The 26,533-nt window shown below is 54.8% G+C and overlaps 1 protein-coding gene across 25 annotated transcripts in view; it reads right to left on the bottom strand.

The window, feature by feature from the left end:
* The window catches only part of CAMTA1 (calmodulin binding transcription activator 1), a 978,479-nt gene that overhangs the window by 278,850 nt on the left and 673,096 nt on the right, over window positions 1–26,533 (bottom strand). For 23 of the 25 annotated variants that reach the window (XR_006696555.3, XM_045387768.3, XM_045387747.3 and 20 more), the window contains one exon: window positions 17,361–17,432. The exons of the other annotated variants lie outside the window; for them this stretch is intronic. Coding sequence is in view for 22 of the 23 variants with exons in the window: in XM_045387768.3 (XP_045243703.1) it covers window positions 17,361–17,432 (72 nt within the window). In the remaining variant the exon portion in view is untranslated. The remainder of the gene's footprint in view (window positions 1–17,360; window positions 17,433–26,533) is intronic. 25 annotated transcript variants of the gene reach the window in all.

The raw sequence follows: 26,533 nt of genomic DNA on the forward strand, positions 1-26,533 counted from the left end.
AGTTCAGAATTATGGCTTTGGCTGAAGAGGTGCCATGCCCAAACCCTTTCACCTTCCCCAGCTGCCCCTAAAGGCAGCTGATTCTGGAAAACCAAGAGCGGCATGTGGCGGGGAGCATGAGCGGCTGTCAGGAGGGGGATGGGGATGGGGCCTCCTTCCCCTCTCCCCTGTGGCAGCAGGAGTGACTGCTGTGACACACCCTGAGAGATGAGGCACGATGGACACATGGGTGACAACTGGCAACTGCAGCTATGTAATGCGCGCATAAGGGCCGTGGCTTTCAGGCTCAGAAGTCAGGGGACACAGGGAGGCCATTAGCCAGGAAAGGGTGGGGGACTGGGGGTGGGCAGCCAGAGAAGATCTTGCTGCGGAGTTTTGAATCCAAGCCTTTTGGAGGCAACAGAAGGGGCTGGATCTAGGTCCGGGCAGCTCTGGGGACAGTCCCAGAGTCACCAGGGCAGGCATGGCCCACGGTGAGCACGGGCTGGTGCTTGGCCAAGGTCTTTGGCTGTGAATGCTGGAAGCAGAGGCCTGGTGGGTCACAGTGTGCGACTCAGCTGATGGCCAGAGAGGGGAGAACCTAGGACAGGGGCTTTGTGGGCCCAGCTTGGCACAGGTGGCTCTATCAGGGGTTATCATGTGGTTTTGTAACAACACAATGGTCGTGACAACAGCCACAGTTGTTATCTGAGTGCTGGTCTGTGTCTGACCCTGTGCAAAGTGCTTTAAAAATTCTGTGGATGAGGAAACTGAGCCCCCGGTTATGGGTTAATTAGCCTGAGGTGACACAGCTCCACATGGTTGAAGAAGTGGGATTAGAACCGGGGTCAGTGTGAACACCCAGGCCCTGGCCTTGCGGCTGCACCAGAACAGCCCTTTCCAGGCCTCCTGGGCAGAGGCTCAGTCTCCTGGGACTGGGGGTCAGCCTGGGTCAGGCTGGTGAGCCCCCCGAGGGAAGGTGGGCCTGAGGTGGGCAGCCCCTGAGCCAGGTACTCACCCACCTACCCACACCGGGTCCACCCTGGGTTGGGCTGGTGATGGCCCTGGGGCCCCAGGCCATGCTGTGCAAGTGGCTGGGTTTGATCTCTCTTGCTTGGTGAGGCTCAGAGTGAATGCTGGGTCTACGATATTTTAGCCCATGATGAAGTCAGCACTTACTACCTATGAGGGTAGTAAGTGCAGGGCCAAGGTGGGGTTCCTCCAGTGTCCCTGGCCAAGGGTCAAGGTGGGAATAAAAATGAGAGAAAGGTCCTCTGCCCCAGGAGGGAACAGGCCCAGGAGGTGTTTGGAGCTCAGGGCCAGGTCAGGGGCCAGCCCACTCCAGGAGCTGCCCCTGGAGTCCTGCCACTGCCTGTGGGCTGCGTTCTCCAGCTCCCTGTGCACCTGAGGAGACCTCCCGTCAGCAGAAAGGTGAGGTTTCCCTCCCTAGCGTGGGGTGAGACTGTCTCTGCAAACCCCTCCCCGCCCCAGGCTACTGCCCTGTCCTGGGGTCAGCAAGACGCCAGCTCTCAGCCTCCAGGACGCTGAGCCCCAGTAGCCTGAGGTCAAGGGGGAATCCTCCAGCCCCTGCTCTGGTTCCCAGCTGGTCCCCCTGCCCAGAGGCTTTTACAGTTCACCCCGGGAGAGGAAGGGAACTTGTTTCTTCCCAGTGGCTTTGGCTGCGATCTGAGAGGGCTGCATTCCTTGTCTCTGCCCTTCCTCGGGGTGGGGAGAAGAGCTCCCTGAGCTGAGGGTCTCCCTCCGGCCCAGGCTCCCAGGCTGCAGTCTGTGGCTGTGGTGGCTTCTTGTAGCTGCCATGGGCTGCTCTGCGCCAGATGTTAGATCCAACTCAACATCCCTTCTTAATGCAGAATTTGCATCTTAAACTTCTCGTGGCTGAAGCAGGACTCCTGATTTCCTCCCTGAGCTCTCTTCCTCCAGTCTGACTGCAATGACAGATCTCCAACCATGCAGCCCTCCTTCATGCCTCTCTTTCCCTCACTGCCTCTTTCCTGCTTTCAAATATGTCCTGATCCTGCAGGGGGCTGGCGGATTCCCCGTTGACCTCGGGCTGCCGTGGTCCAGCTTCCTGAGAGAGGCTGAGACATATTTAATGCAGACGGGCTGGCTCGGCCTCCTGCCTGGAGCTCTGCAGCCCTCTCAGGCTGTGCAGGTGGCCCCAGTTGGCTGGCACCGGCTCCAGGCTCACCCTGGGACAACATGGGGTGGAGCCTGGGCACATTTACAGCTCTCATCACTCTGACTGAGAGGAGGTGTTGCCAGAGCCCCTGCATCAGAGACCTGAGCTGGAGACTTTCCACAGGGGTCGCCTGCAGAGAAACTGAGGGCACAGAGAGGGCAAAATGAGACCCCATGGGAGCTCATTTCTTTGGAACCGACAGTGTTTTTCTGAGAACTTGGTCTCCAAACTAAGAAATATTTTAGCAATTCAGGATCAACAAACATTTCTGCCCTGAATTTCCTTCTCAATCCTCCAAGCTAAACTCACAGAGAATTCTCATGCCTCGGGTCCCCAGGGTCACCCTTTCTGGGCATTCCAAAGACTGTCTGATGCTTCAGTTCTGTCCACGCTACAACCAGTTTAAACTGCATCTCTAAAGAGCATGCCTTCTCCCTCTTCAGGAGGAGGAGGCAGGCGGGGACACACTGCGGGGAGAGCGCATCCATCTGGGGGTCTTTACCAAGTGCTGGTGCTTGCGCTCTTGGGGGCACAGCTGGACCTAGGGGCAGCCATGGGAGAGCCTGAGAGAAACTCCAGGAAGTAGTGACCTGGCCCTGCCCTCAGGAAGCCTGGTCCTGAATGGGTGGACGCCATTCACATCTATCCAATAAACAAGTACTTATGTGCCAGGCATGGCTCCAGGCACTCCAAATGTAGCAGTGAACAAAACAGATAATGCTCCCGACCCTATGGAGCTTAAGTTTGAAGGACGGGGCTGGGCTTGGGGGGATAGACAAGGCATAAATAACACAGTGGGGCAGCAGCAACATGATGGATGGCAAAACACGATGTGGAGTGAAAGAAGCCGACTATATACCCGAGCGCATATACCACAGGATTCCAGTTCTACGAAGTTCTAGAACAGAAAAAAAGAACCTACAGTGAAGAAATCAGAACAGTGGTGACCTCTGGGAGTGCAGTGGGGACTGACTGCAAAGGGACATGTGGGTGCTTTCTGGGGTGATGGTGATGTTCCAAATCTTGATGTGGGCTTGGGGTATAACTGACACATGCATCAATCGAAACTCATCAACTAGTGCACTTAACATGTATGCGTTCAATTGTTTCGCCATGTATAAACTCTACTTCAAAAGCAAAAAAGAGAACTGTATGCAAATATTGAACTTTGGTTAATCCTTTGCACCTTGAAAGACTTGGGGGAGGTGTGCTGTGGCAGCTGCTTACTTTGAAATACTTGAAAAATTGCTGGATAGGTGGAACACATAAGTGATCAAACGATATGGTCAAATGTTAACGGTAGAATCTGGGTGGCAGGTGTATGGGTGTGTGTACAATTCTCTCAATTTTCTGTATATCATAAACATTTCATCATAAAATGCCGGGGAGCAGGGAACAGAGGGGCTTGCCAGAGAGTGAGGGAACATTAGATGGAGTGTCAAGAGGGCTTTGATGTGGAGTTGAAAGTTGAAACGAGACCTGAATCTTAGTGTCAACCATGGAAGGTCCAGGGCAGCCTCCAGGCAGAGGGAGGAGCACGTGCAAAGGCCCTGAGGCAGGAAAGGACCCGATTCTTTGAGGAGAGAAAGAAGCCAGTACGGCTGGAGAGTGAGCAGGGAGAGGAAGACCAAGGTCAAGGGTACAGGTCTTCAGAGGTCACGGTAAGGTTTTGGACATTAAGTGCTGTGGGGACTTCTTGAACTGCCTGAAGCATGAGGGTGATGTGATCTGATTTGAGATTTAAATGGGTGCCCCCACTGCTTTGTGGAGAGTGCAGCACAAGCTAAGAAGGAGGGACTCCAGCTCTGGGTAGGAGGGAGCCATGGCTTAGGGTTGGGAAGCAGAAGACAGGGAGAGAAGGAGGTGGGTTCAGGACATATTTTTGAGCAGGAAAGAGGCAGTGAGGGAAAGAGAGGCATAATGGAGGGTTGGCTTGAGCCTCTGCATGGATGGAGAGCCATTGTTGCTCTAAGGCAGGAGGAAGAGCAGCTTGGGGAGGAAACCATCATGGGTCCTGCTCTAGCCATGAGAAGTTGGACATGCAGATTCTGCATTAAGAGGGGATGTTGAGTCGGGTATAAAGTCTGGTGCACAGCAGTGAGGGAGGGGGCAGATACGAACGTGGGAGTCACTAGCGTACGGTTGGCACTGGGGCCATGGGGCTGGATGAGAGGATCCCAGGAGAAAGTGTAGACAGAGAAGAGAAGGCTTCAGCAGCTCAGGGATAGTCCAGCATCAGGAGGCTGAGCAAGAGGGACTGCAAAGAACAGGCAGGAGGGAGACAGCTGGGGAGGTCTCAGCAGCAGGGAGCATTCATAAGGAGGGAATAGCTGCCTGAAGGGGTGCCGCTGGGAGGCCAGGAAACATGAGGATGGCACAGTGACCTGCCGGTATAGCAAGGCAGAGGTCATTAGTGACCTCTTCAAGAGCCTCATCAGGGCCTGGAGGAGAAGGAAAGCTGGAAGGAGCAGGGGGAGGAGAGGAAGAGACGGGACCTAGGGGCGAGGACATCTCTCTCTTTCTCTCTCACACACACACACACACACACTCTCTCATATATGCACATGCAGGCACTCACACACATGCAAAAACACACACATGCACACATACATGCACTCATACACACATACACTTACAAATGCACTCATACACACATGCACTCACACGCACACACATGCACTCACACACAAGTGCACACATATGCACTCACACGCACACACATGCACTCACATGCACATACACATGCACTCACACACACACAAGGAACACACACAGGCACTCACACACAAGCACACATGCACATGCATGCACTCACACACAAGCACACACACACGGACGTACTCACATACTCAACACATGCACACACACTCACACACAAGCACACACGCACTCACATGCACACACACACACGGACACATGCACTCACACACACACATATGCACTCACACAAGCACACATGCCCTCACACACATATGCACACACATGGACACATGCATTCACACACTCATATGGACTCACACACGGACATACACATGCACTCACACTCATACACATTCACACACATGTACACACATTCACATGCACACACACTTGTGCACTCATACACTGACATACACTCATACACACATTCACACACATGCACACACATACATCTTCTGCGGGAGGCAGAACACTGAGCCGAAGGGAAGCTGAACGCACAGGAGCATGTGGCTACATGAGTTCAGTGGCTGTCAGCTGGTGGGGCTGCTCTGGCAGAAGCAGTTAAGGGACAAGGTAGAGAGGCAGAATTGCAGGGACAGCAAAGAAAGACACGAGGCAGGATGGCTTGGCATGCTGGGAGGTGGCCTAGGTTCCAGGGCCTTCAGGCTTGGGATGCCTGCTGAGCTGGGCTAAGCTGGGCTGAGCTGGGCTGGGCTGAGCTGGGCTGGGCTGGGCTGGGCTGGGCAGGAGGCTCGCCGGCACCAGCACATCTCACATGGCAACCCAATGAGGCCTGGGGAAGACACCCTGGGCTCATGGCTGCCTTCTCCCAGCAGCCAGGTGGAGTGAGAGGACAGCTCTGTTGATATTCCCCATCACCTAGGGGGACCCTGGCATGTCTGGAAAAAGAGCAGAAAATCACCCAGGACGTCCTGCCCATTTTGGGGTGGCAATAGGGATGCCTAGAAGCCTCCTTCAGGCCCTCCCAGATCCCGACTCCAGCAGGAAGGCAGGAGAACTGAGAGGGAGGCTTGTGGAGCAGTGACGCCTGTGTACAGCCGTGTGTACCTGCGGGTACCTGGGCAACCTGTGTACACCTGTCTAGCCAAAACCATTTGCCAGGAGTCTGAAGCAGGTGGTGTGTCTCCCGTGGGAACACAGAACCTGCATCCCGAGAGCCACTGAAATATTAACGGTGCTAAAAGTGGTGATGACACCATGTCATGGGACTTCCCTATTGAGCTAGAGTCTCTGACACACCCACGCAGACCAACGTCACCAGCTGGGTGCGGCTGGAGGCCCAGAAAGCTGCTGACGTCCACACACAGAACGGGTCACCCACGGCCCACGTTTTCCACTACATTCTATGCCACTACGTCTGGATTTCACTCTTTGCCCTTTGAATCACTTCAGAGGCAAAAGAGAAAGTGATTCCTTGAGGCAAAGTTTTGTCTTTTGCTTTGGAAACTATAGTCTCCCTTTTGCTCCAAAGGAGATTAGAATATTAAGGACACAATGTCAGCTGAAGATTACATGAAAAGGATAATTAAACAAAAGCCCCATATTATAAGCCATCTAGAAGGGAAATTAAGCAGCTTCTGCATTCTCCGCATCTTTGAAGGATGTTTTTAGAGGGGGGCAGGAATTGTTTGGCTTGATAAATAAAGATAGTAACCAAACTGCATTGCCCATTGTTCTGGCTGTATATGAAAAGCGATTGTTTAGCCAAGCTGACAGCACACGCCGTGGAGGCACAAACCCCTCTGCCGACGGAAGGATTAAGAGACTGACAAGTTCTGGATAATAAGACTAATTAATAATTTCCATCTCTAAGGAACTGCGGCTCCGGCAGCTTCATCCTTCCTCTCTCCCAGTCAAGCCTGGGCAGCCCAGTCCCTAAGGGCTGAGGGACAGAGGAGCGTTGGCAGGCCAGGCCAGGAGAGGTCCTGGTGGCAGTCACAGTGGGTGGTGTGGAGCAGAGGGGTTGGGGGAGGGTGGCATGCAGGAGACAACTGCCAGAAGGCGGAGCTTCCATCTCACTCAACCAGACACCAGATTCCCGCCTGAGGCTGCGAAACAAATGAGTTCTGTTCCTAATCACACAGTTGCATCTCACAAGCCTAGCGTTTTGCCGTTTGCAAGGTGGGCAGGATAGGACCTTCTCAGGGGACCCTCTTCCCTGACCACTGCTACTCCCACCCGCCCAATCCCCTAGAGTAAAAGCTGCTGGAAAGGGTGGGGTGACAACAGCCACCGCTTCCCAGGGGGCTGCTGAGTCCAAAAGACCTCTGTGTGTCTTAGCTCAATTCATCCTCCCATTCAGCTCAGGAGGGAGGCATTTTATTTTATTTTACCAAAAAGGGAATAAGGTTCAAAGAAGTTGATTCAGTTGGCCACAGTCACTTGGCTCATAAGGGTGGAGATGGACTCAAAACCTTTGGCTCTGGTGCTCCCACGTAGGTGGCCAGGAGGAACTCTCCTGATGCCCCGAGGTCTCCCCTGTACTCAGTACCCACCCGTCCACACGGCGGGAGCAGAGGGTGCCACCTCCCCAGAGGGCTCTGGCCGCATAGCAGACGTTGGCCACTGCAGTCTGCAAGGTGAAGGGTGAGCAGGGGGGCCTGCAAGGGGACCTCTGAGAAAGCCGACTGGATGTCCTCCTGTTGCCCAGTCCCCAGACGTGGGGAGGGGTGAAGGAAGGAATCAGGAAGAGGGAATCTTCTAGAAAATGCCCAGTGACTTTCCTCAGAGAGGATAATGGCTGTTTTGGGAGCCCTGCCGTATTTTTTGGAGGCTTCAGGTGGGTACAGCAGTGGCCTTGGCATCGTAAATTGCAATCAAGCAAAGATGTCTGAGCAGGAAATACCATCCACTCTGCCGTGCAGCCTTGGCAAGGGTCCTGAAATCTTAATGGAATTGAGCAATTTTTTGCATAGCACCGTAAATTCCCAGTGTCTACCTTATCTCCTCATCACGTTATTCAAGGGACATTAAATGGAGAAAGATGTGGAAGCTGCCAGCTAGAATGAAGCCAGACCCAGGAGGCAGCTCAGGAACCCTCTGGCTGATACAACCTTTCATCCTCAGCTCTCTTTTCCAAAACCCGCCCCTCCCCAGCTGCGGGAGGGCTTTGCCGTTTACTAGTCCAGACGAAGCTTTCGAGGCGGCTTCTAACACCAGGGCTGGGTTTCCATCCCTGCCCTGCAGCTTCCGGACTAAGTGAGTTTCTCAGTGTCACCATGGTCACTCCCGCCAGGGTTTCCTCCTACCTGGGGCACCGCTGGAGTCCTGGCCTCCCTCACACCCCCTTGCCCTTCTCCTAATTATCTAATGGCACAAGCGTCTGCTGGGTTCTTGTCTTTCCTGCAGGCTCCATGAAGGGAGCTGGTACTGAGTCTTCAGCCAGCCTTCCCTCTGCATGGCGAGGGCTGCAGAGGCCCGACGTGAAGCACAGACCCAGCCTCCTTTCCACATACTGACAGTGACTAAATGCTGGCCTCACAGGCAGGCCAAGCGCTTGCCCACAGCCTTCGATGACTATTGTTATTGCTCCTGATGACAGGATGAGGATGGTCACTGCTGTCACTGTCAGCTGGGGGAAGCTTGCACGGCCACGCTGAACCTGCATGCCCTGGTCTGGTGAGGCTCTTCCTGTCCTGCTCTCTTCTGAGCCCAGCAGAGAGACAGGAGGAGTCCAGGCCCTTCCCCATGCTCCCCTCCAGATCACCTGGCTGGTGCTGGTGCTGGGACACCTGTCCTGAGGGCCTTTTCCCAGACAGCCCTGTGCCGGGTGAGGTATGTGGAACTGGCTCATGGGAACTGGGATCCCTCAAGTGGTCTTGTTAGTCTTACTGGGCACTTAGCACTGTGACCCATGCTTGCCTCATGTCAGAGGGCATGGAAACTCCCCCTCCCCTCCATCCTTCAAATTTGGGCTCACCTCCTCCAGGAAGCCTCCCCTGACCACCCGGCCTATTCTGTGTCTCCTTCTCTGGATTCACTGTCTTGACCAGCTTTAGGGACCACTGACTAGGCTAGGGTCAGAAATGGCTTTGAAGCCACATGGTCCTCCACCTGCTGTCCATGCTGGGATCCACCCCAAATGTCAGGGCTTGGCCACTCCTGTCTCTGCTGCCGAGTTCCAGCTACCCCTTGGAATGGAGTGGGCTGGCTCAGTGTCCTCTGCCGAGGCCCACGCGCTCTGGGGCGTGCCTATGGTCAGCTCAGCTGTGGCAGCCAAGGGTGTGGAAGAAAGGCCCCATCAGATTCCAGCCTCACAGGGACGCCCAGGGCCAGGTCAGGGGAATCTCGGGGTTTATGTCAGGGTCGGTCAACCTCTCTTTCGCCCTTCTTGGCATTGGGACTGGCCCCTGTGAAGCCAGCACATCCAGGCTCGGGAAGCTGCTCTTCCTTCTCATCTCTGTTCACTGCACACGTGTGCCCCTGGGCCTGTGGCCGCCGTGGCCTGGGAGCTCCCCCAGGACAGGGACCATGTCGGTTTAAAGTGCCTGGACCACGGCCCTGCCTACCCTGTGTCTTCTGGAGCCCCTTATTCTTGTCCTGACCCTCAGTTTCTTCTTCTGTGAAACACTGGGACGAACTCACCCCAGCCCTTTCCTTCCCGAACTCATCCCAGTCCTTTCCTTCCCAGGGTAGCTGTGAGAACCAAAAGCCAAGCCCTGAAGTTCCTGATCAAGCGCTCAATGGTTGTCACCCATGGCCAGGGCTGCGGTCTCCTGAACCACGCACGGTGGTGAGCATGTGTAGGGGGACGTCACCTATGGCCAGGGCTGCGGTCTCCTGAGCCATGCACGGTGGTGAGCACGTGTAGGGGGACATCACCCATGGCCAGGGCTGTGGTCTCCTGAGCCACGCACGGTGGTGAGCATGTGTAGGGGGACCTCAGCATCAGCCACGTCCCCACTCTTGGTGACTGAGGGTAACACATGGTGCTTATAAGACCAAAGACATCAGGACTGGGCTGTGGGATGGTGCACAGATGGTCTGGCAGGCCTGGGGCCTGCCTGCTGACCCCAGGTGTGGAGGCCTGGACACCTCAGGAAGCAACTTGCTTCCTTTCCTTGAAGCACATGGGTCCAAATATCCTCTTTGGGGCAGACTGTCAGCCTGACAACAATGCCTCCTGTTGCTCTCATCTCCCCCCAGCCAAGCCTCATTTGGTGGGAGCCGTGGAGCCTTGCCCCACCGACGCGTGACGGTGGAAGCCCCAGGTACAGAGCCAGTTCCATCAGGCTTTATTTCCCAGCCACTTCTATTTCACCCTGATGAAACATAAAAATGGTTACTGAGCAAAAAGCTCAGGTATTTTTTATGAAGCTATAATATTCTCCATTTTAAGAAAGATTTTTTAAAAAGAAGAAAGAAAAAGAAAGAAAGAAACGATGTACTCTTAAGCTAGTTTGTGCATCCCAGAGATGGCCTGCTGGAGAAGAGCCCAGCTCACCCGAGTGGAGAGGTCCCCACCACCAGCAGGAGGCCACAGGCTGAGGGGCGAGCGCGGCCATGCTCTTCCGGGTGTCCCACTTGGCCTGCTCACCGAGCTCACCACCAGGGCAGTCCTTCCTGAGGGCTGCAGGGCATGGTCCTGTGGGGAGGTGCGGAGGGGCTACACTTTTGGGGAGACACTTGGGTTGCCAAAATGCTGTTCATTCTCCAAATAGATATCAAGTCTGTTGGGTGGCTGAGGGACATTTATTGCAATGACAGCACCACCATGGCATAGCCTCGGCTCCCTTCTCTGTCCGGGCTGCAGAAGATGGTGGTATGAAGGGTGGAGAGGTTGCCTGTGCCAGTAGGGCTCCTGCCCGGCTCATGCTTTGGGAGGGGCTGGCTGGGCCTAGCTCAAGCCCGCTGGGAGAGAGAAAGCGGAGGTGGGATGCTAGGGATGGGGTGGGGATGTCACAGATGCTTTCTCCAGGATTCAGGATGTCAGCTTACAGGTCTGCCTGGTGCTAGCAGCACCAAGCTGTCATCTGTGGGATGCGTGCCCTGTGCCAGGAACTGGGTGACATTTTAAATGCATGGCATCAATGCAGACTTCACTCCCTCAACAGCCTCTGTAGTCCGTGCTACTGCTGGCTCCATTTTATGGATGAGCAAACTGAGACTCAGAGAAATTAGATAGACTGCCCAGAATCACACAGCTAATAGCTGCTGCTTTGCTGTTGGCTCCATTTTATGGACGAGCTAACTGAGGCTCAGAGAAATTAGACAAACTGCCCACTGTCACACAGCTAATAAGTGCTTCTTTGGGTGATCCTAACCTCACTATTTGATGGGTCTAAACCCTACCCCACACAGAAGGCTGATGGCGCCCATCCACTCACCCAGTGTTCAGGGGGTGGACCCGGAAGGGCAGCCTCCTGTGTGGTTGCAGCGGGCAGGAGCTGGTGTTCAGGGACCCTGCAGGATGCCTAGACCTGACACAGCAGCACGCTTTGGTGCTCCGAGAAGAGACATGCTCTGAGGACCCTTTTTGGGGAACCAGAGGCAGTCAACTCAGAGGGCCCATTGCATTCCACAGCCAGGTTCTGGTGTCAGTGGCGATAAATATACACTAATGCCCCAGTGTGGAGCTGGGCTCATCTCAGACCCCCCATGAGATGCCACGGTCCCTGGAGCCGGGACAGGAGGGCTCACAGCCTGCTCTCTTCTCTGCTGGCTGGGGGTGCCTGGGACTCAGTTGCCCTCAGGGACCTGCAGGGCCTGTCCCTCTAAAAGGATTCTTCAGCAGTGAGGGGCCCCACGGCCCCTCTTGAGGGCTGCAGCAGGAAGGGAGGACTCCCTGGGGGCACGCCTGGGCTGAGGCCTACAGGGCCTGTGTCTGGGGCAGAGGCTGAAATGGCTGTTGGCTGCAAAGTCTCCAGAACAAGGAGCAGAAGTAGCTTCTCTGGGGCCTGAATATGGAACTCCAGAGGCTGTAGCAGCCTGGAGAGGCCACTTGCCCTCCTCCTCCTCCTTGGGAGAGCCCCAAGCCTAGGCTCTAGGACTGCTGGTCCCTCTGCCATGGAGCTGCCCAGCCCCAGCTGTTCCTCCTATGGGCCAAAGGGCTGAGGACGCCAATGGGACCTGCTCTGGCTGGAGAGATCCATGTTCTGGCTGACTCTGCAGGGCTCCCATGGAGGGCAGATGGCCTGGGGCAGGAGTGGAAACGGGGTGTCTCCCCCAGGGCCTCTCGCTGCAGTCTTGCCCTCCTCCCCTCTCTGGGAACCACCCTAGGAAACCCTGCTCTCAGCCGGAGGGTGGACAAGAAGCTGACTACGCTGGGGACAGAATACCCACTGATCTGGGGATCCGGGGCTTCAGCTCTCCCCTGTGAACCTGGTTTCGGAGTCCCAAGCCTTGTGGGGAAGCCTGGATCCCACCTGGAGGCAGCCCCATCGAGAAGGAATCTTATTCCTCTCCTGGGGGGTGGTGAGTTCCAGGTAAAGGCACTTTCGCTCCTGGACATGGGGGCCCTTTGGGGCCAGGACAGCCTGGAGCGAACCCCATGGTGAACTGGCACTGTCCCCGTCCCAAGTCCCCACTCAGCAGCACCAGCCACAGAGGCTGCCATGGGTGGGCTCTGTTCTGGCCACAATGCCTGTGGTGCTTAGTCTCATGGCGCCTGCTCTAGGGGGTGATGGCACCCCTGTGCCCTGCACCCACTACTTCTAGGGGGACCCAGGGCTGGCAGAGGCTCATGCGGGGGCAGCAAGCAGAGAGCGTCCAGGCTGAGGGCCCAGCAGCTGTCCCACTTTTTGGCTACTTCCGTGATCTGTGACAAGGTGCCCAATCTCTCTGATTCTCAGATGCCTCATCTATAAACAGGGGTGACGGTGGTGCCCCCACGGGAGGCAGCGGAGGGCAGCGATGATTGCCCCCTATTGACTGAGCAACTGTGGAGCTTCTCGGAGCCTGTTTCCTCCGAGGTGGAGTGCGGTGTGCGGTGGAGGCTCACTGCCAGCCAGGAGCCAGGACCAGAGGCGGCCGGCGGCATGGTCACTGCTACTGGTGCTCAGCGAGGTCCAGGCAGAGCTGGAATCCAGCTCCTCAGACTCCGAATCCAGGGTCCCCCCGAGGAGCTCAACTCCTAGAACTCAGGCCCAAACATCTTCCTGTTCCAGTGATTTGGGAGCCCCGGCCTACACTGCCACCCTGTCCTGTGGTCTCCAAGGCCCCAGGGTTCCCCGTCTCCCTGAAACCGTGCTCTTGCCCCCACAGGCTTGGTCTGTGCTGCCAGCGTGGGCCAGGAAGGACCCCCCGCTGCCTCCACCCAAGCAAGCTGGGCTTGGCAGCCAAGCAGCCCCGGCCTGGCAATGGCAGCCATGCGGGGACACACCCCCACTTCACTGGAGCTCGGAAAGCAGTCATTAAGCATTTTAGAGGACAAGGGCACAAAGAAAAACACTCATTAGAAGCAGAAATAGTTTCCAAATGAGCCATACAGAATCTGCAGGGAAGTCTGGCCTGGAATGGGGGCCTGGTCCCCTGAGGGGGCAGGCAGAGGATGCAGAGAAGGATGGAAGGTGGAGGACCTGGAGAAAGGGGCACACGGGAAGTCAGGGGGCCCTGAACCTCTGCTGCCTACCCCTCGAAACCATCAGAAAATGCCAAACAGGAGGGACTGCTCTGTCTGGCTCACCCCTTCATGCCACCTCCACCTCACGAGGCTCAGGGCCCAGTGGCTGCAGTGATACCCACATCAGGCAGTAGGGGCAGAGGCCAAGGCATCAGGAGAACGGAGCACTGCCCGCTCCTCCCCTGCCTGCTGGGTGACCTGGGCCTGGCCCTGCTCTCGCTGGGTCTCAGAGACCCTTCTAGAAAATGCACTGGGCGGGCTCAGGGGAGCCTGAAGACCCTGTCAGCTGTGACACACATAGCCCCCAGCAATGCTGAGGATGTGTGCCACCAGCAGAGGGGAAGAGATGGCCTCCTCCAGGTCATGGCTCTGGCCCTGCCCAGCTGGAGTGGACTGAGCTCAGGTCATCTGGTCCCTCCCCAGCTGTCCTGGTGACCTCACATGGTGCCCTCTGGTCATGCCAATGGTTTTATGCATCTGTGGGCCAAACGGGCTTTAGTGCCCTGCCTGTGAGAGGCTTCCTGCCTGTCTCCTTGCTCATAGCCTAATAGAATATTTGTCAGCAATGAAGAGATGGGGAGGGAGGGAGAACAGGACAAACAGAAAGGCAGAAAGAGACAGAGAGCCTAAAAGACAGACACAAACAGAGAGGTTAGCACCCTTTCCTGAAAGCCCAGCTACTCAGAAGCTTACGTGCCACGTCAACTCGGGCCCTCCTCTGTAAGTCTTGGCACCAACCCTGAGCGCCAGGCCCCGAGTCTGCGAGGCCTGCCCATTCCTGCTCCGGGGTGCACAGGTCACCACAGCAGAACATGGCTCTCCCAAATGCTGGCTCCTGCCCTGTGGTGGCTGTGGCTCTGTGCTGGGCACTCAGGGGAGACAGGAACGCATGTGTCTCCCTCGGGGAGTTAACTAGTTGGAGAGGAAAACCCAGGCCAACGTAGGCAGACATGCCCACTAAGTGCGAAGTGGCCTTGGGTAACATCAGCTGGAGCATCTCAGAGGGCAGGAGTGAGTTCACGGTGGGCTGGCAGGAGGCAGCCACTGAACTGAGGCTACAAAGGTGGGGCAGTGGGTGCTGTTCCTTGGAGAAAGTCTCCTTTTTCCAGAAGCACCTCTTCCTTCCCTTCCTCCCTCCCTCCTTCCTCCAATGCCCTTACCTTTCTAGAAGGCTCACCCCCTGCAGGGGACTGAGAGAGCATAGTCAGCCCATCACTCCCTTTCCTAGTGCCTCCTGCATTCAGAGGACCAGGCTGGCTCGGGGCTGGCATCTGAGCAGCCTCCTTCCTCAGCTCCCACCATGGGCGCTGTCCTGACACCTTGGACCCCACCTAATCCTTTTTCTTGGTAATTGGTGTCAGAGACAAACTTGAGCCAATTTCCATCTGAGCCAGTATCTCATGGCTTCTTTCCTATTTAACATCAGAGAAATTAAGCCTGGCCACGCCGTCATTATCCTGGTGTTGTAATTAGCACCAGAACAAATTGCCCTGAGCGGCACCGGCTGCCGCATTGGCTCTGGGCTCCGAGCAGGACGTGCGTTGTGCTCATTGCTTTGGCCTTAGTTCCTTAACCTCCTCCTGCCCCGCACAGACCCGGGGAGCAGGAGCCCCCACACCTGTGTTCACTCCCTCTTTGTGATCTGATCACAGAAACAAGTCTGATGCTGGAGGACACAGAGGAGAGGGACGGGGAGGGATGGCTCTCCCGGGCTCAGGCAGAGAAGATGAAGAGGCCCCAGCTCGGCCATGAAGAAGCCTGGTCCTGCCATCCCAGCCTTTGGGAGACTCCGGCTTCCCCGCCAGCTGGGAGGTAACGAACCAGACACCCATGAATCAGTCCAGGTATATCTCCAGCATACGGAGGCCGGGACACAGGAGCGCCAGTGAGGGAGGGCTCGGGCAGAGAGCAGGATCCCTCTCCTCGCCTGGCCCGAGGAGAGGAGCATGAGCAGCCGAATCTAGGAGGGGCCCGGAATGAGCAGAACGGAGCTTGGGAAGTCAACAGCTCAGACCTCGTGGCTGCCCAATGGTGTCTGATTCCAGGAAAGTAAATTTAGTGGAATTAAAAAGCCACAAGAGCATGATGGAATGAGGGGAGGCAGGCGGAGGCGTGGGCGCAGGAAAAAAGGCCTGGAGGAGCGGGTGGCTGGGCTGCTGGCAGGATGCCAGCTTCCAGGGGCTGCCCCGACAGGAGGGCAATGGCTGAAGAGGTGTTCTGACCAGGGGGCATGAAACCAAAAAAAAGGAGAAGGGCAGAAACCAGACCCACGGGGCTGCAGGCCCAGGAAGGCGTGAACAGGGCTGCAGGCTGCACTGGATAAACGGTGTTTCTTGGGAAGCCAGAGTTTGTCCCTGGGGACTCAGGGACGGGCTATGACTCTGACTCAACCGCCAGAACTCTGGCCTCGGGTGGAACCCCACCCTTCATCGGGTACAGGAGAAGACCCTCTGCCAAGGGGTGGAACACCTTAGGATCAATTCCTAGTAACAAGACCCCGAAAGCCTTATCCCATGACCATGTGACAACTCCCCTTGTCAAGGACACAGGTCTGAGCAGTTAGAAAAGCAGGTGCTAGCACGTCAGCCTCCAAGGGAGGCAGAGCCAGGGAAACTGATGACAGGGTAAGGTATCAGGAAGCAGCCTCTGCAAATCAGCACATCCCTGGACGGTCTCGGGCATCATTGGCTACTGAACTTGCTGAACCACAGACAGCTATTTCTGGGAACTGAGGGAGAACGGAAAGGGTTTGGAGGCTGGGGCTGGGCAGAGCCAATGGATAGAGAGCCTTGTCTAGGCTGAGCCCCGGCCTCCACCTCGAGATGACTCCGGCCCTGTGGGTACCTTCCAGACCAGCTCTCCTGGGACCATCAGCCTCTCTGCACTCCATGGCATGTGTGACTCTTTTCTCCCTGAGCTTGTGTCATAGCGTTGGGCGACTTGCTTCCCCAGCTGCCAGGCCCCTCCGACACCCCCGCCGGGTCAGAGAGATCCTTAAACCATCAAGGCCCAGGGATTTGCTGTCTTGAACAACAGAAAGTAGAACCATGGTGGGAAAGGCCTCAGGCAGCAACTCCTGGGTAGAGGCAACAGTGAGAACTTGGGGTGACAGAGGCAGGCCACGGGGAATGGGTTCTACCAAGAACAGCTGCAAATCAGAGGATGCATTTTGAAAAGGACCTATGTCTAGTCCGACTGCATGGATCCCTCAGACCTTCCCGCCCACACGGCAGGCAAGACAGCTGGCAGACGACCCCCAGAGGGCAAGAGGCCAGGTGGGCCTCTCGCACCTACCCGCCCCTGGCTCAGCAACACTGTGCACAGACACCATGGACAGAGATCTGGGCACCAGGCCACTCTCCCACAGGAATGGCCAGCATGCCCAGCCACGACCTGTTCCATCCCTGTCACGGCAGACATCACAAATCGATTACGGAGCTCCTTCCTCCTTTCCCCACAGCTATCCCAATCAATCCAACTGCACCTGGCAACCTCCGGCAGCCTGTTTTCCACACGTGCCATGTAACTAACCCATGAGAGAAAATGAATTTACAGCTTTCAGTCAACAGGCATTTCAGGGTAGGATACTCGGCCTTCTTTCTTGTCCTCATCAAAAGAACACTGAGGCGCCTTGGCAGCTGGAAGCACCTAGGTTTATTTCCCATTGGTGGGTGAGAGCTACCCCTGCCACCAGGCCTTCTCCCCTTCCTGACACCTGACAACACCAGCCCAGCCACCGAGCTGGCCTCAGAGCCACAACAGCCGAAGTCTCCCTAGGCAAGCTCACCAGGGCTCTCAGCCCGAAACCGTGTCGCATGCGGAGCCCCGCGCCCTCAGTGCCCTCCACAGACCCTTCCCGAGCACCGGTGACGGAAGAAGAATCCAGTCCCAGCCACCTACCTGAAGGAGCCAGTAGCACCTCCGGTGGAAGGTGGGGATGATGGAGGAATGGACATAGCAGCCGTACAAGCACTAGGGAGAGAGGAAAAACGAGAATTCAGTTGGAAAGAGGGAAGGAAGGAAGGAACGAAGACGGCGCAACAGAGAAGGAGCAAGAAGGGGCCATAGCCGCCCAGCAGCGGCCCAGGGAGACCGAGGGCACCTCTGTGTCTGGCTCCAGCTCTAAGACTAAGGCTCTGGGACAGCACCTACGAAGCCCTGTGGGGACATGCCAGCCGGCAGACTTGATGGGCAGCTGGGGCCTTACCCTCTGGGGGCCACAGAGGCATCGAGAACCCAGGACAGCCAAGGACCAGGGAAATGTACCTACATATGCATTTTCCTGTAATTTTAGGGGCTTGGATTTACTTGGAGTTCATTCCTAGAGCCTAGGTTAAGACCCTTTGGGGTACAGGGAAGGGCTGATGGTTACAGAATTCATTGAAACATACATGCTGCAGACCTTTCCTGGCCAGGGGGCCCTGGCTGGTACGAGCCCAACCGGGGGGACAGGGTGGGGTGGCACTTCCCAGGATGGGCCTCTAGAGCTTGTGGGGCCTCTTGTGCATCCCTGCTTGTTGATTCTGCCTGTTTATTCATATATTTGTTAAGTAATCCTGAATCTTTTGCAGATGGATTTGGTTTTGGAAAACAGCCAGGGTCAGGCTGGAGAAGGTGGGTGGAAAGTCAAGGTCAGGAAGGGCAGACTGTGGGTTGGGATAGCTCTCGGGGGCCCATCACCTAGAGCCAGGTGAGCAGAGTTGATGGGTGGGTGAGGTCATCGGGGCTGGCATGTTGGTGAGGAAGGCCGCCCTGCTCTGATTCTCTGGCTCTGCCTGTGTGTGCAGAGCTGGGCACTGGGGGCCAGGCTTGCTGGTGAGGTGGAGAAAGGGGTCTAAGGAGAACCATTGATCAGGTCCCTCTTGCAATCCAGCTGGAGGGTCTGAGTGAGAGGGAGGGGCCCAGCCTTGAGCAGGTCATCAATTTGGAGAGGGAAGTCTCATGGCACCCAGTGATGGGGGCCTCCAAAGCCAGGGGCAAAGTTTTCTTTTTGTGCCTCTGATTCCAGACTGGAATGATCTCCCTTCCATTCAGCTTCCCCTGGCTTCCCACTGCATCTGCTCCAGCAGGGGTGGGGCATAGAGGGAGGAAGGTTCCTCAGAGCCATGCAGGACATCCACTAGGTGGGAAAAGGCCTCCCCCACCTCTCCTTGCTCATTTTAATCTCACTGTTGTCCCCCACACCCTTGAACCAGCTCTCCAGAGAGATGCTACCAGTTCTGCATTTAAAGCTTTCATCAGCTATTATTTACACTCCCAAAAACACCGAGTGCAATTTGGTTGAACTAGGAGTCCGCTGGAGCCCTGCCTGTCTGATTAGCAGAGTTGAAAGAGAAATCATTTTGGACTATGGGATTCTGGCTGCAAGAAAATCAGATTTCAATATGTTAGAACTTTTACAGATCACTGTCAGCTGGGACTTAAGCCCTGTATAAACCAAACAAACAAAGCAGAAATTAATTTAAACGATTCCCTTGCAATTCTTCCCCATGAAATGTATTTATTATTAAGAAAACAATATTCTTTCTTGACTTTTCTGGTTTTCAAGACACAGTGTTTTGTTTTCATTGTTTTGGTTGTTTGATAACTCACTCCTTGCCAAAGGAGACACATGTCTGGACCTTTATTGTAAGTGTTTGGTTGCAATGAACAAGCAACACACCTGTGACATTCATCAGCTCCTTTCCTTTGGAATTTGCATGTTCTCACAGGCAGGTTCATTACTTTGACTCATGCGACGAGCCAAATGGAGGGAGATATCAACGGCTGAGGGATGTTCCTCTCAACCCTTTGAAATAAGAGGTTTCCATCTGCTGTTTCCTCACTCTGTTCCTCTCTAGACTCTGCAGTGACTCGCCCTCTTCACCTGTCTTGTTCTCTGTCCGCTACTTTCTCTTGGACTTGAAAAGATGGTGGTTGACTTTCACCATCACTTCCCCTTCGATTGCCTGCCTGTCTGCCTGGACTGGGCTTCCGCATCTCTGAACCCCACACTCAGAGGTGAGCATTTCCCAAACACCAACTGTGTTTCTCGGTGAATGTACAAAAGAAGAGGAAGGCCCAGGCCCGCTTTACCCCGAAGCCTCCTAACACCTCTCTGCTGACAACCTGGTCTACACACAACTGCCCCAGAACCATCCGACAAGCAAAATGAAGTTAAGAGTAAAGGAACGCTGCCGTTTCTACATCAAGGCTCATGCATTTGAATCAGAGGAACCCTCGGAGCCTCACTCCAGAACCCAGTTACTCAGATACTCCTCTAACCACTGTGGCAATCCCATGCCTCGGTCTCCTTGGATGAGAAGCGTGGTCCCCGGATGGCGGGAGGGATGGGAAGTGCGGCTGGAGGTGGATCCCTGATAGGCAAGGATCATGTCAAACAGTACCAGAGGAGGAAAGAAAAACGCTACACAAAGAGCCCCAGGGACTCAGGAACCCGCGGGCAATGGGACCCCTTCCATGTTGCCTGGCTCAGCACACTGGGCCACCCCCATGGTTAGTTATTTGGTTAATTTTCCCATCTGCCTTCTCAGAATGGGGGCCTCTGAGGGCACGGGGCCTCAGGCTTTTTGAATAAAGATATCCCAGTTCTTCCCACTGGCAGCTCCAGGACACAGGACCCAGGAAAGGACTCCTGAGACAGTCAATGTTTAAGTTTTGCCCGTGGCACCCTGAACGCTACGGACTTCTCATACACACTAGAAAACAACTGTGAAAAATGGCTCTCATTGAGGGCTTAAAGGGTTAAGCTTCAGTTGCAAGGAAAGCTGACTTGTGTGGAGTCGTGGTTTGCTGTCCAACTGGGGAAAGTATCTCAGAGCAATCCCCTCCTGGTGAGCCGGGGTGGAGCCTTGCCAAGAGGCGGAGCCTGCCTGGGGTGGGAGATGTGTGACCTGGGCTCCGAGAATCCTTGTCCTGCCAGGCGGTACCACGGGTACAATTTAATCCTTTCTCTCAAGTGGCTGTGTGGGCTGAGAGCTTATGCAACAACGGAACCCTCAGGACGCTCTTTGGACCCCCCGTGCGTATGCACCCTCATCAGTGACTGTCACCGGAAGGGGACATCAGAGGAGGTTGCAGAATCTTTAAGGATAAGCAGGGTTTGCTGAGGGAAGCATAGCGGCAGGAAAAACAGCCAGTGAAGGACAGGAGATTCCTCCTCCCCCGCTTCCCTTCACCCCTTGGCCCAAACCACCCACGGTGCAGCCCTGACCCCAGGCTCTTGCTGCCACCACCACCCTCACTTTGCAGTCTTTTCACCAGATTCCAGGCCATATGACAAGGTCATTATCAAGTCAACTGGGGATTAATTGCACAATATTCCATGAGGCCATTCCATGGCGAATCCATTCCCTTTACCCACTAATCAGAAAAGCAATCAAGTTTGTCTGTAGCGATTTGTGTTGTACAAATTCCTGGCGCTTTTTGACCAGGCTCTCAGGGTCCTCTGGGGTTTCCCCAGTTGAGCTTTTTACTGGGGGGAGTCACATTCTGGGGCTCGTGGATAAATCTGCGTGTGAGGTGCACACGCGTGTGGGAGTGTGAGGGAGTGCGTGCCGTGGGTTCCCTTGTTTTTGTGTATACACAAAAAGGGAGAGAAAGGAAGCGACTAGGTATTTATAGGAAACCTGGGAGGACGTCAGCCTTCAGATGAAAGCAACCTTTGACTCAGTTACATTGGGGAATTAAGGCCTGGCAGCTTCCCCTTAACATGGCAGTTGAGCAAGGAAAAATTTTTTCGTAAATATTCAAAATTGCTTTTATGACACTATAGGGCTTGCTTTTTTTTTTTTTTTTTGAAATAAAAAAGTAAAGATGAAATTACAGGGGGAACCAACAGCAAACAAGAACTCCTTTCAGCTCAAAGTAAATGCCTCAAAAAAGAAAGTGGCGTTTATGAAGGGAGCACGGCCACAGAGCCGCCTCAAACACGGTGAGGGTCCCGCACCAAAGAGAGTTCTGAAGGCTGGACAGCGATGGCTTAGTGGCCCAAGAAGGCAGCACCTCGCTTACAGGTTGGGATGTGGTGGGCACCTCCCTTCCCGAACAGCTCTCTATGGCCTCATCTGATGCAGCACATTCCCGCCCAACCCCCGCAACCCCCAGCACCATCTGTTTCTCTCTTCCTACCTCTGTATCTGTCTCTCTCTGTCTCTGTCCCTTTGTCTCTGTCTCTTTTTCTGTCTCTATCTTTCTCTATCTCTGTATCTGTCTCATCCTCTTTCTCTCTCTGTCTCTCCCTGTCTCTTGCTCTCTTTCTCAGTCTCTTTCTCTCTCTCTCCATCTCTGCAGCTGTCTCGTCCTCTCTCTCCCATTTCCCCCATCTCTGTCTCTCCCCGTCTTTCTCTGTTTCTGTATCTGTCTCTGTCTCTCCTGCTATCTCTCTCCATCTTTCTCTGTCTCTCCCTGTCTCTGTTTCCCTTGCCTGTTCCTGTCTCTATGTCTGACACACACACACCCTCCATCCCTTTCCTTCCACCTCATGCCCAGACTGGGGGAAGCCGCAGAGGACTCAGCAACCTACCCAAGGCGTCCTGAGCAGAGCGTGCTCAGGGCATAGAGCGCTGGGAAGCTGATAGGGCCTGAAGGTCACAGTGGGCCACAGGGCAGCCCTCCTCATGTCCCTGCTCACGTGAACTCCCTGGCCCCAGAGGGCCTTACGTGCCCACCTACAGGCTCTGCTGCACACGGTGCCGCTTGCCAGGACAGCTCCCCAGCGCTGCCTCTGCAGACCCCACTCAGCCCGAGTCCAGCTCAGGACCCCTCCAGGAGCCCCTGACCCAGTGGCCTAGCAGCAGACCCTGGGAACACCCATCAGAGCGAGGCAGTGGGTATATGGGTGGAGGGAGGATGTGGACTCTGCCTCGGGTCATTTCACTTTTCACCTCTGCATCCTTGCCTCACCCATCCTGGGGGCTGGGGGACTTCCTGCTAAGAGCCAGATAGCAGATGTGTCCGACTTTGAGAGCTGGGTGGCCTCGGGGGTTACTAGGTCCGTGTCAGGGCAGGGGAGGAGCGGCAGGTGGAATGGAGTGGGGATGCATCCCAATCAAACTACCACGGACACAGAAATCTGAATGTAGATGACTTTCAAGGGTCATGAGTATTCTTTTGGCTATTTTTCAACAATTTAAAAACATGTAAAAACTATTCTTACCTCACAGCTGTTCAAAAATAGGTAGTTAGGCCGGACGTGGTGGCTCATGCCTGTAATCCCAGTACTTTGGGAGGCCAATCACCTGAGGTCAGGAGTTCAAGACCAGCCTGGCCAACATGGCAAAACCCCATCTTTACTAAAAATACAAAAATTAGCCGGCACGGTGGCATGTGCCTGTAGTCTCAGCTACTCAGGAGGCTGAGGCAGAAGAATTGCTTGAACCTGGGAGATGGAGGTTGCAGTGAGTCAAGATTATGCCACTGCACTCCAGCCTGGGCAACAGAGTGAGACTCCATCTCAAAAAATAAAAAATAAAAATACCAGTTACTTGGGAGGCTGAGGCAGGAGAATTGCTTGAACCCAGGAGGCGGAGGTTGTGGTGAGCCGAGATCACACCATTGCACTCCAGCCTGGGCAACAAGAGTGAAACTCTGTCTCAAAAATTAAAATAAAATAAAATAAAATAAAATAAAATAAATAAAAATAGGTAGTGGGCCGGATTTGGCCTATGGAGCATTGCTTGCTGACCTCTGACCTGTCAGGTTGGGACAAGTGTGGATTATATCGTCCTTTAAAAAATTCCCAATTTTAAATCACTGCTAGTGACGTTCGCATAGCAGGCGCTCAATGTGTGTGATTTCCTGTGCGCCCTTCAGCAGGGCAGGGAAGGGGAGCGTGGCCCAGGCATACGGGAGATCATGGACTGCATATGTTACAGACACAAGGTAAGCTGGAAAATGTCTTTCCATTTGCACTTCGTTTGGGATGTTTGTTTTCTGGTCCTGAGTATGAGCATGCATGGCCCTTTTCCCCTGGAGGAGCAAAATGACCCTAGAACTTCTAGTTGGCCTGCCATGAAGACCTTTTCTGGGGTAGCCCCCCTTTTGCTGTTTTCTTGGGTCCACCTCCCACAAGGAGGCAGGGAAGCCCCAGAGGCCAGGGGCTTGCTGTCGACCTCCCATTCTGGGAAAGTGTGAGGCCAGCATCTAATTTCATGGGTTGCTGGAAAAGACATCCTTGGCGTTGCTCAACAGGTGTCGTTAAAGCTGGGCTATCTTACTTGGCAGCCACTAGTCGCTGCGGCAGTTCGAATTCAAATTTAAATGAAGTAAAATTAAATCGAATCAAAGCCTCAGTTCCTCAGTTGCAGAAGCCATATTTCAAGCGCTCAACAGCCACATGTGGCCGAGGGCTACCACACTGGACAGCACAGAACGTTCCACGATGGCAGAAAGTTCTACCGATGCTCCCACGCTAGAGGACATGGGTTAGGATCCAGTTCAGAGATGTTTGGCAGAGATACTTGGAGCTTGGGACCCCAGGGCCATGATCTGGGGGAGTCAGGGCTTCAAGGGACGAGGACTTGGGAAGTCAGCATGCTTGAAGGTTGGCACCTGCTGTTCTACCTGGGCAGGCCTGAATCAGCCAGTGAAGATTCCCCAGAGCCCTCTGTGCCTGTGATGGAAAAGCTCGTTCCTCAGCTCCCCTCCCCTCTCTTCCCTAAAACCTTCTCTAATGCAAGGATAATACCCGAGGGGGCCGCAGACAAGGGTGTTTACGAGCAAATCTCCATCTATAATCCTCTTTTATGACGGTCCCTCTGCTACCTCCTCTGCAAACAGCCCTGCCCCAGTCCTAGCAGCCAGGCCACCGGGAGGGGTCAGAGAGCACCGTTAGGCTGGCTGTGGTGGCCTCCACACCCCCACAGCCCCTGTGGCTGGCCCCGGAGGCTCCACTGGGCCCATCTCTCTGCCGCTGGGGAAGTGGCTGTCTACACAAAGGCAATCAGAGCGAACATAGATTTTTTTGGTGCTTGGTTTATCTCTCTTGCTTGTATCTGATGCACCCATGACAAAGATGAATAGTTTTTAAAATGTGTCTGGGGTATAAAGCTGATGGAAGAAAAACAGCTCATAGAAGGGAAGGGAAAATCCACCTAGAAGATGAGGGTTTAATGCTATCCTCAAGCAATGAGGGGACAGGAGCAGGTGAGAGGCAGAACCAGGACCTGGGGGGAGAGGGAGGGCAGTCACAGCCTCCAGAGCGGGGCATCCTGGGCCGGCCGGGCCGTAGCTCAGGCATCCAAGGAACGTGTGGGACCAGATCCCATGTGAGTAACTTTTCACTGCTGTCTGCTCTATGCCCGCCTTGAGCTCTTGTCCTCCAGCCTCCCCCAGTCTTGTGGAGAAGAGAGAGGGAGAGCGTGTACATGCCAGGCAAACACACAAGACCAAATCGAACAGCCCTGTTGCTAAGCGCAGAGTACCGAGGGGGCAGGAGCAGCCCGGAGGATGAAGTGTCCCCTTTTCATTCCGAAGGTCAGCAAAGTCACCTAAGAGGAAGTGACATTTGTGCTGAGCCAAAAAGGGTGAGAGGGAATTGGCCAGGTGGACAACAGGTGGAAAAGGCCCGGCCAGGTGGACAAAAGGGATGCAAAGCAGGGGGGCCGCCACAGGCGAGGATGGCGGGTCCCTCCCCGGCTCTCTCATCTGTGTCCTGCATGCAGGGTGAAGCTGCGGGGCCGAGTGTGTGACTCCACACACAGTTCTGCAGAATCTCCCCCAGGGGACCCACCGTGAGCGGCTGGCAGATGGCCTTGTCTTTGAAGCAAAGGCCCTGTGATTTTATGACGCTGCCCTTCTCCACTGGTCCAGACTCTGTGCATTGAAGCAGATTTCCGGGAAGGACTCAGGGTTGCTCTGAGAACTGACGGCTCAAGTGCAGACTCAGGACTAGAACTCTGGCTCTGACCCACCCACCATCTCACGTCTCCATTTCTCCTCTCTGAATGCCTTCCCTGCGCTGTTTCTCTCCCACTACAGTCGGGCTGACTTCATATGGCAGGCAGAGTCCCCTTCTTCTGACTGTGACTCAAGAGGCAGGAAAGTCTCTCTCTTCCAGATTTGGGGTGACAACACCAGGGACTTTGACCTACCTAGACTGCAAGCCCAGGACTGTCAGTGGGGTAGGGTGAACCTGAGCAGGAGCCTGCATCCTGGAGGGCAGATCTGGGAGCAGAAGCAGGGCCTGAGTGTGCTATGCTGATGTCCAACGGCAGGGCTGTGGGGCTCACAGAACGGGGTAAAAATGTGGTTCCTTTCCTGTCAAAGCCTAGATGTCAGGAAGAAGTTGGTGCTCCTCAAAGAGCAGGTGGGAGTGAAAACCTTCCAGCACTTTCCAGAGCTCCCCAATGAGCAGAAGGTACAGTGAGGCACAGGAGGAGGACCAAGCAGCCCTGTTGCTCCCCAGGGCACCCTGAATGCAGATGTAGATCCTGGGAGGCCTTGGCAAGATCCTGCATGGGGCAAGGAGAGGATGACATGGATTCCTCTTGCCCTGGTTCTCTAGTTGCACAACTGTCTTGCACAGAGGCATCTGTGGGGAAGACCAGAGCCTAGACAGGCTCAGCAGTTTGTCTAGGGTCACACGGCTAGGAATAGGCAAGATTCAAACAAGCGTCATCTGACCCCAAAGACCTTGCTCCTTCCTCCCCAGCACACCACCCCCTGGTCCTTGCTCAGACACCCATGCCATTGGCTGATAGTCAGGTCTTCTTTGGGACCCGCCTTCGTCCAAGACAATGAGATGAAGTCCCGGAGCTGCTCCCAAGACTGTCCTCACTGAAGGAGTTGGTTTGTATTAATCTAAGATTAGACCAAATGATTCAATTCACATATTGCCTGCAAAAGCACGGCGCCTCAGAACTTGTTAAATAGTGAATTGCTTTAAAACGAGTTTGAGCTAAATGGATTGCAGTCTGATTCAGCCTCCAGGTTTGGGTCACAGCAGAGATTTGGAATATTAGATCATCATTGACCAGGGCTCTAGCCCAGCCTCTTTCCTAAGACAGTCTGCAATGGTGTCTCCCAAAGCAGCTTGTGGCCTTCCCACACCGGGGGACTGAGGCCAGACAGCA

Source organism: Macaca fascicularis, chromosome 1 (genome assembly GCF_037993035.2).
Source record: "Macaca fascicularis isolate 582-1 chromosome 1, T2T-MFA8v1.1".
In the NCBI taxonomy this organism is placed as follows: Eukaryota; Metazoa; Chordata; class Mammalia; order Primates; family Cercopithecidae; genus Macaca; species Macaca fascicularis.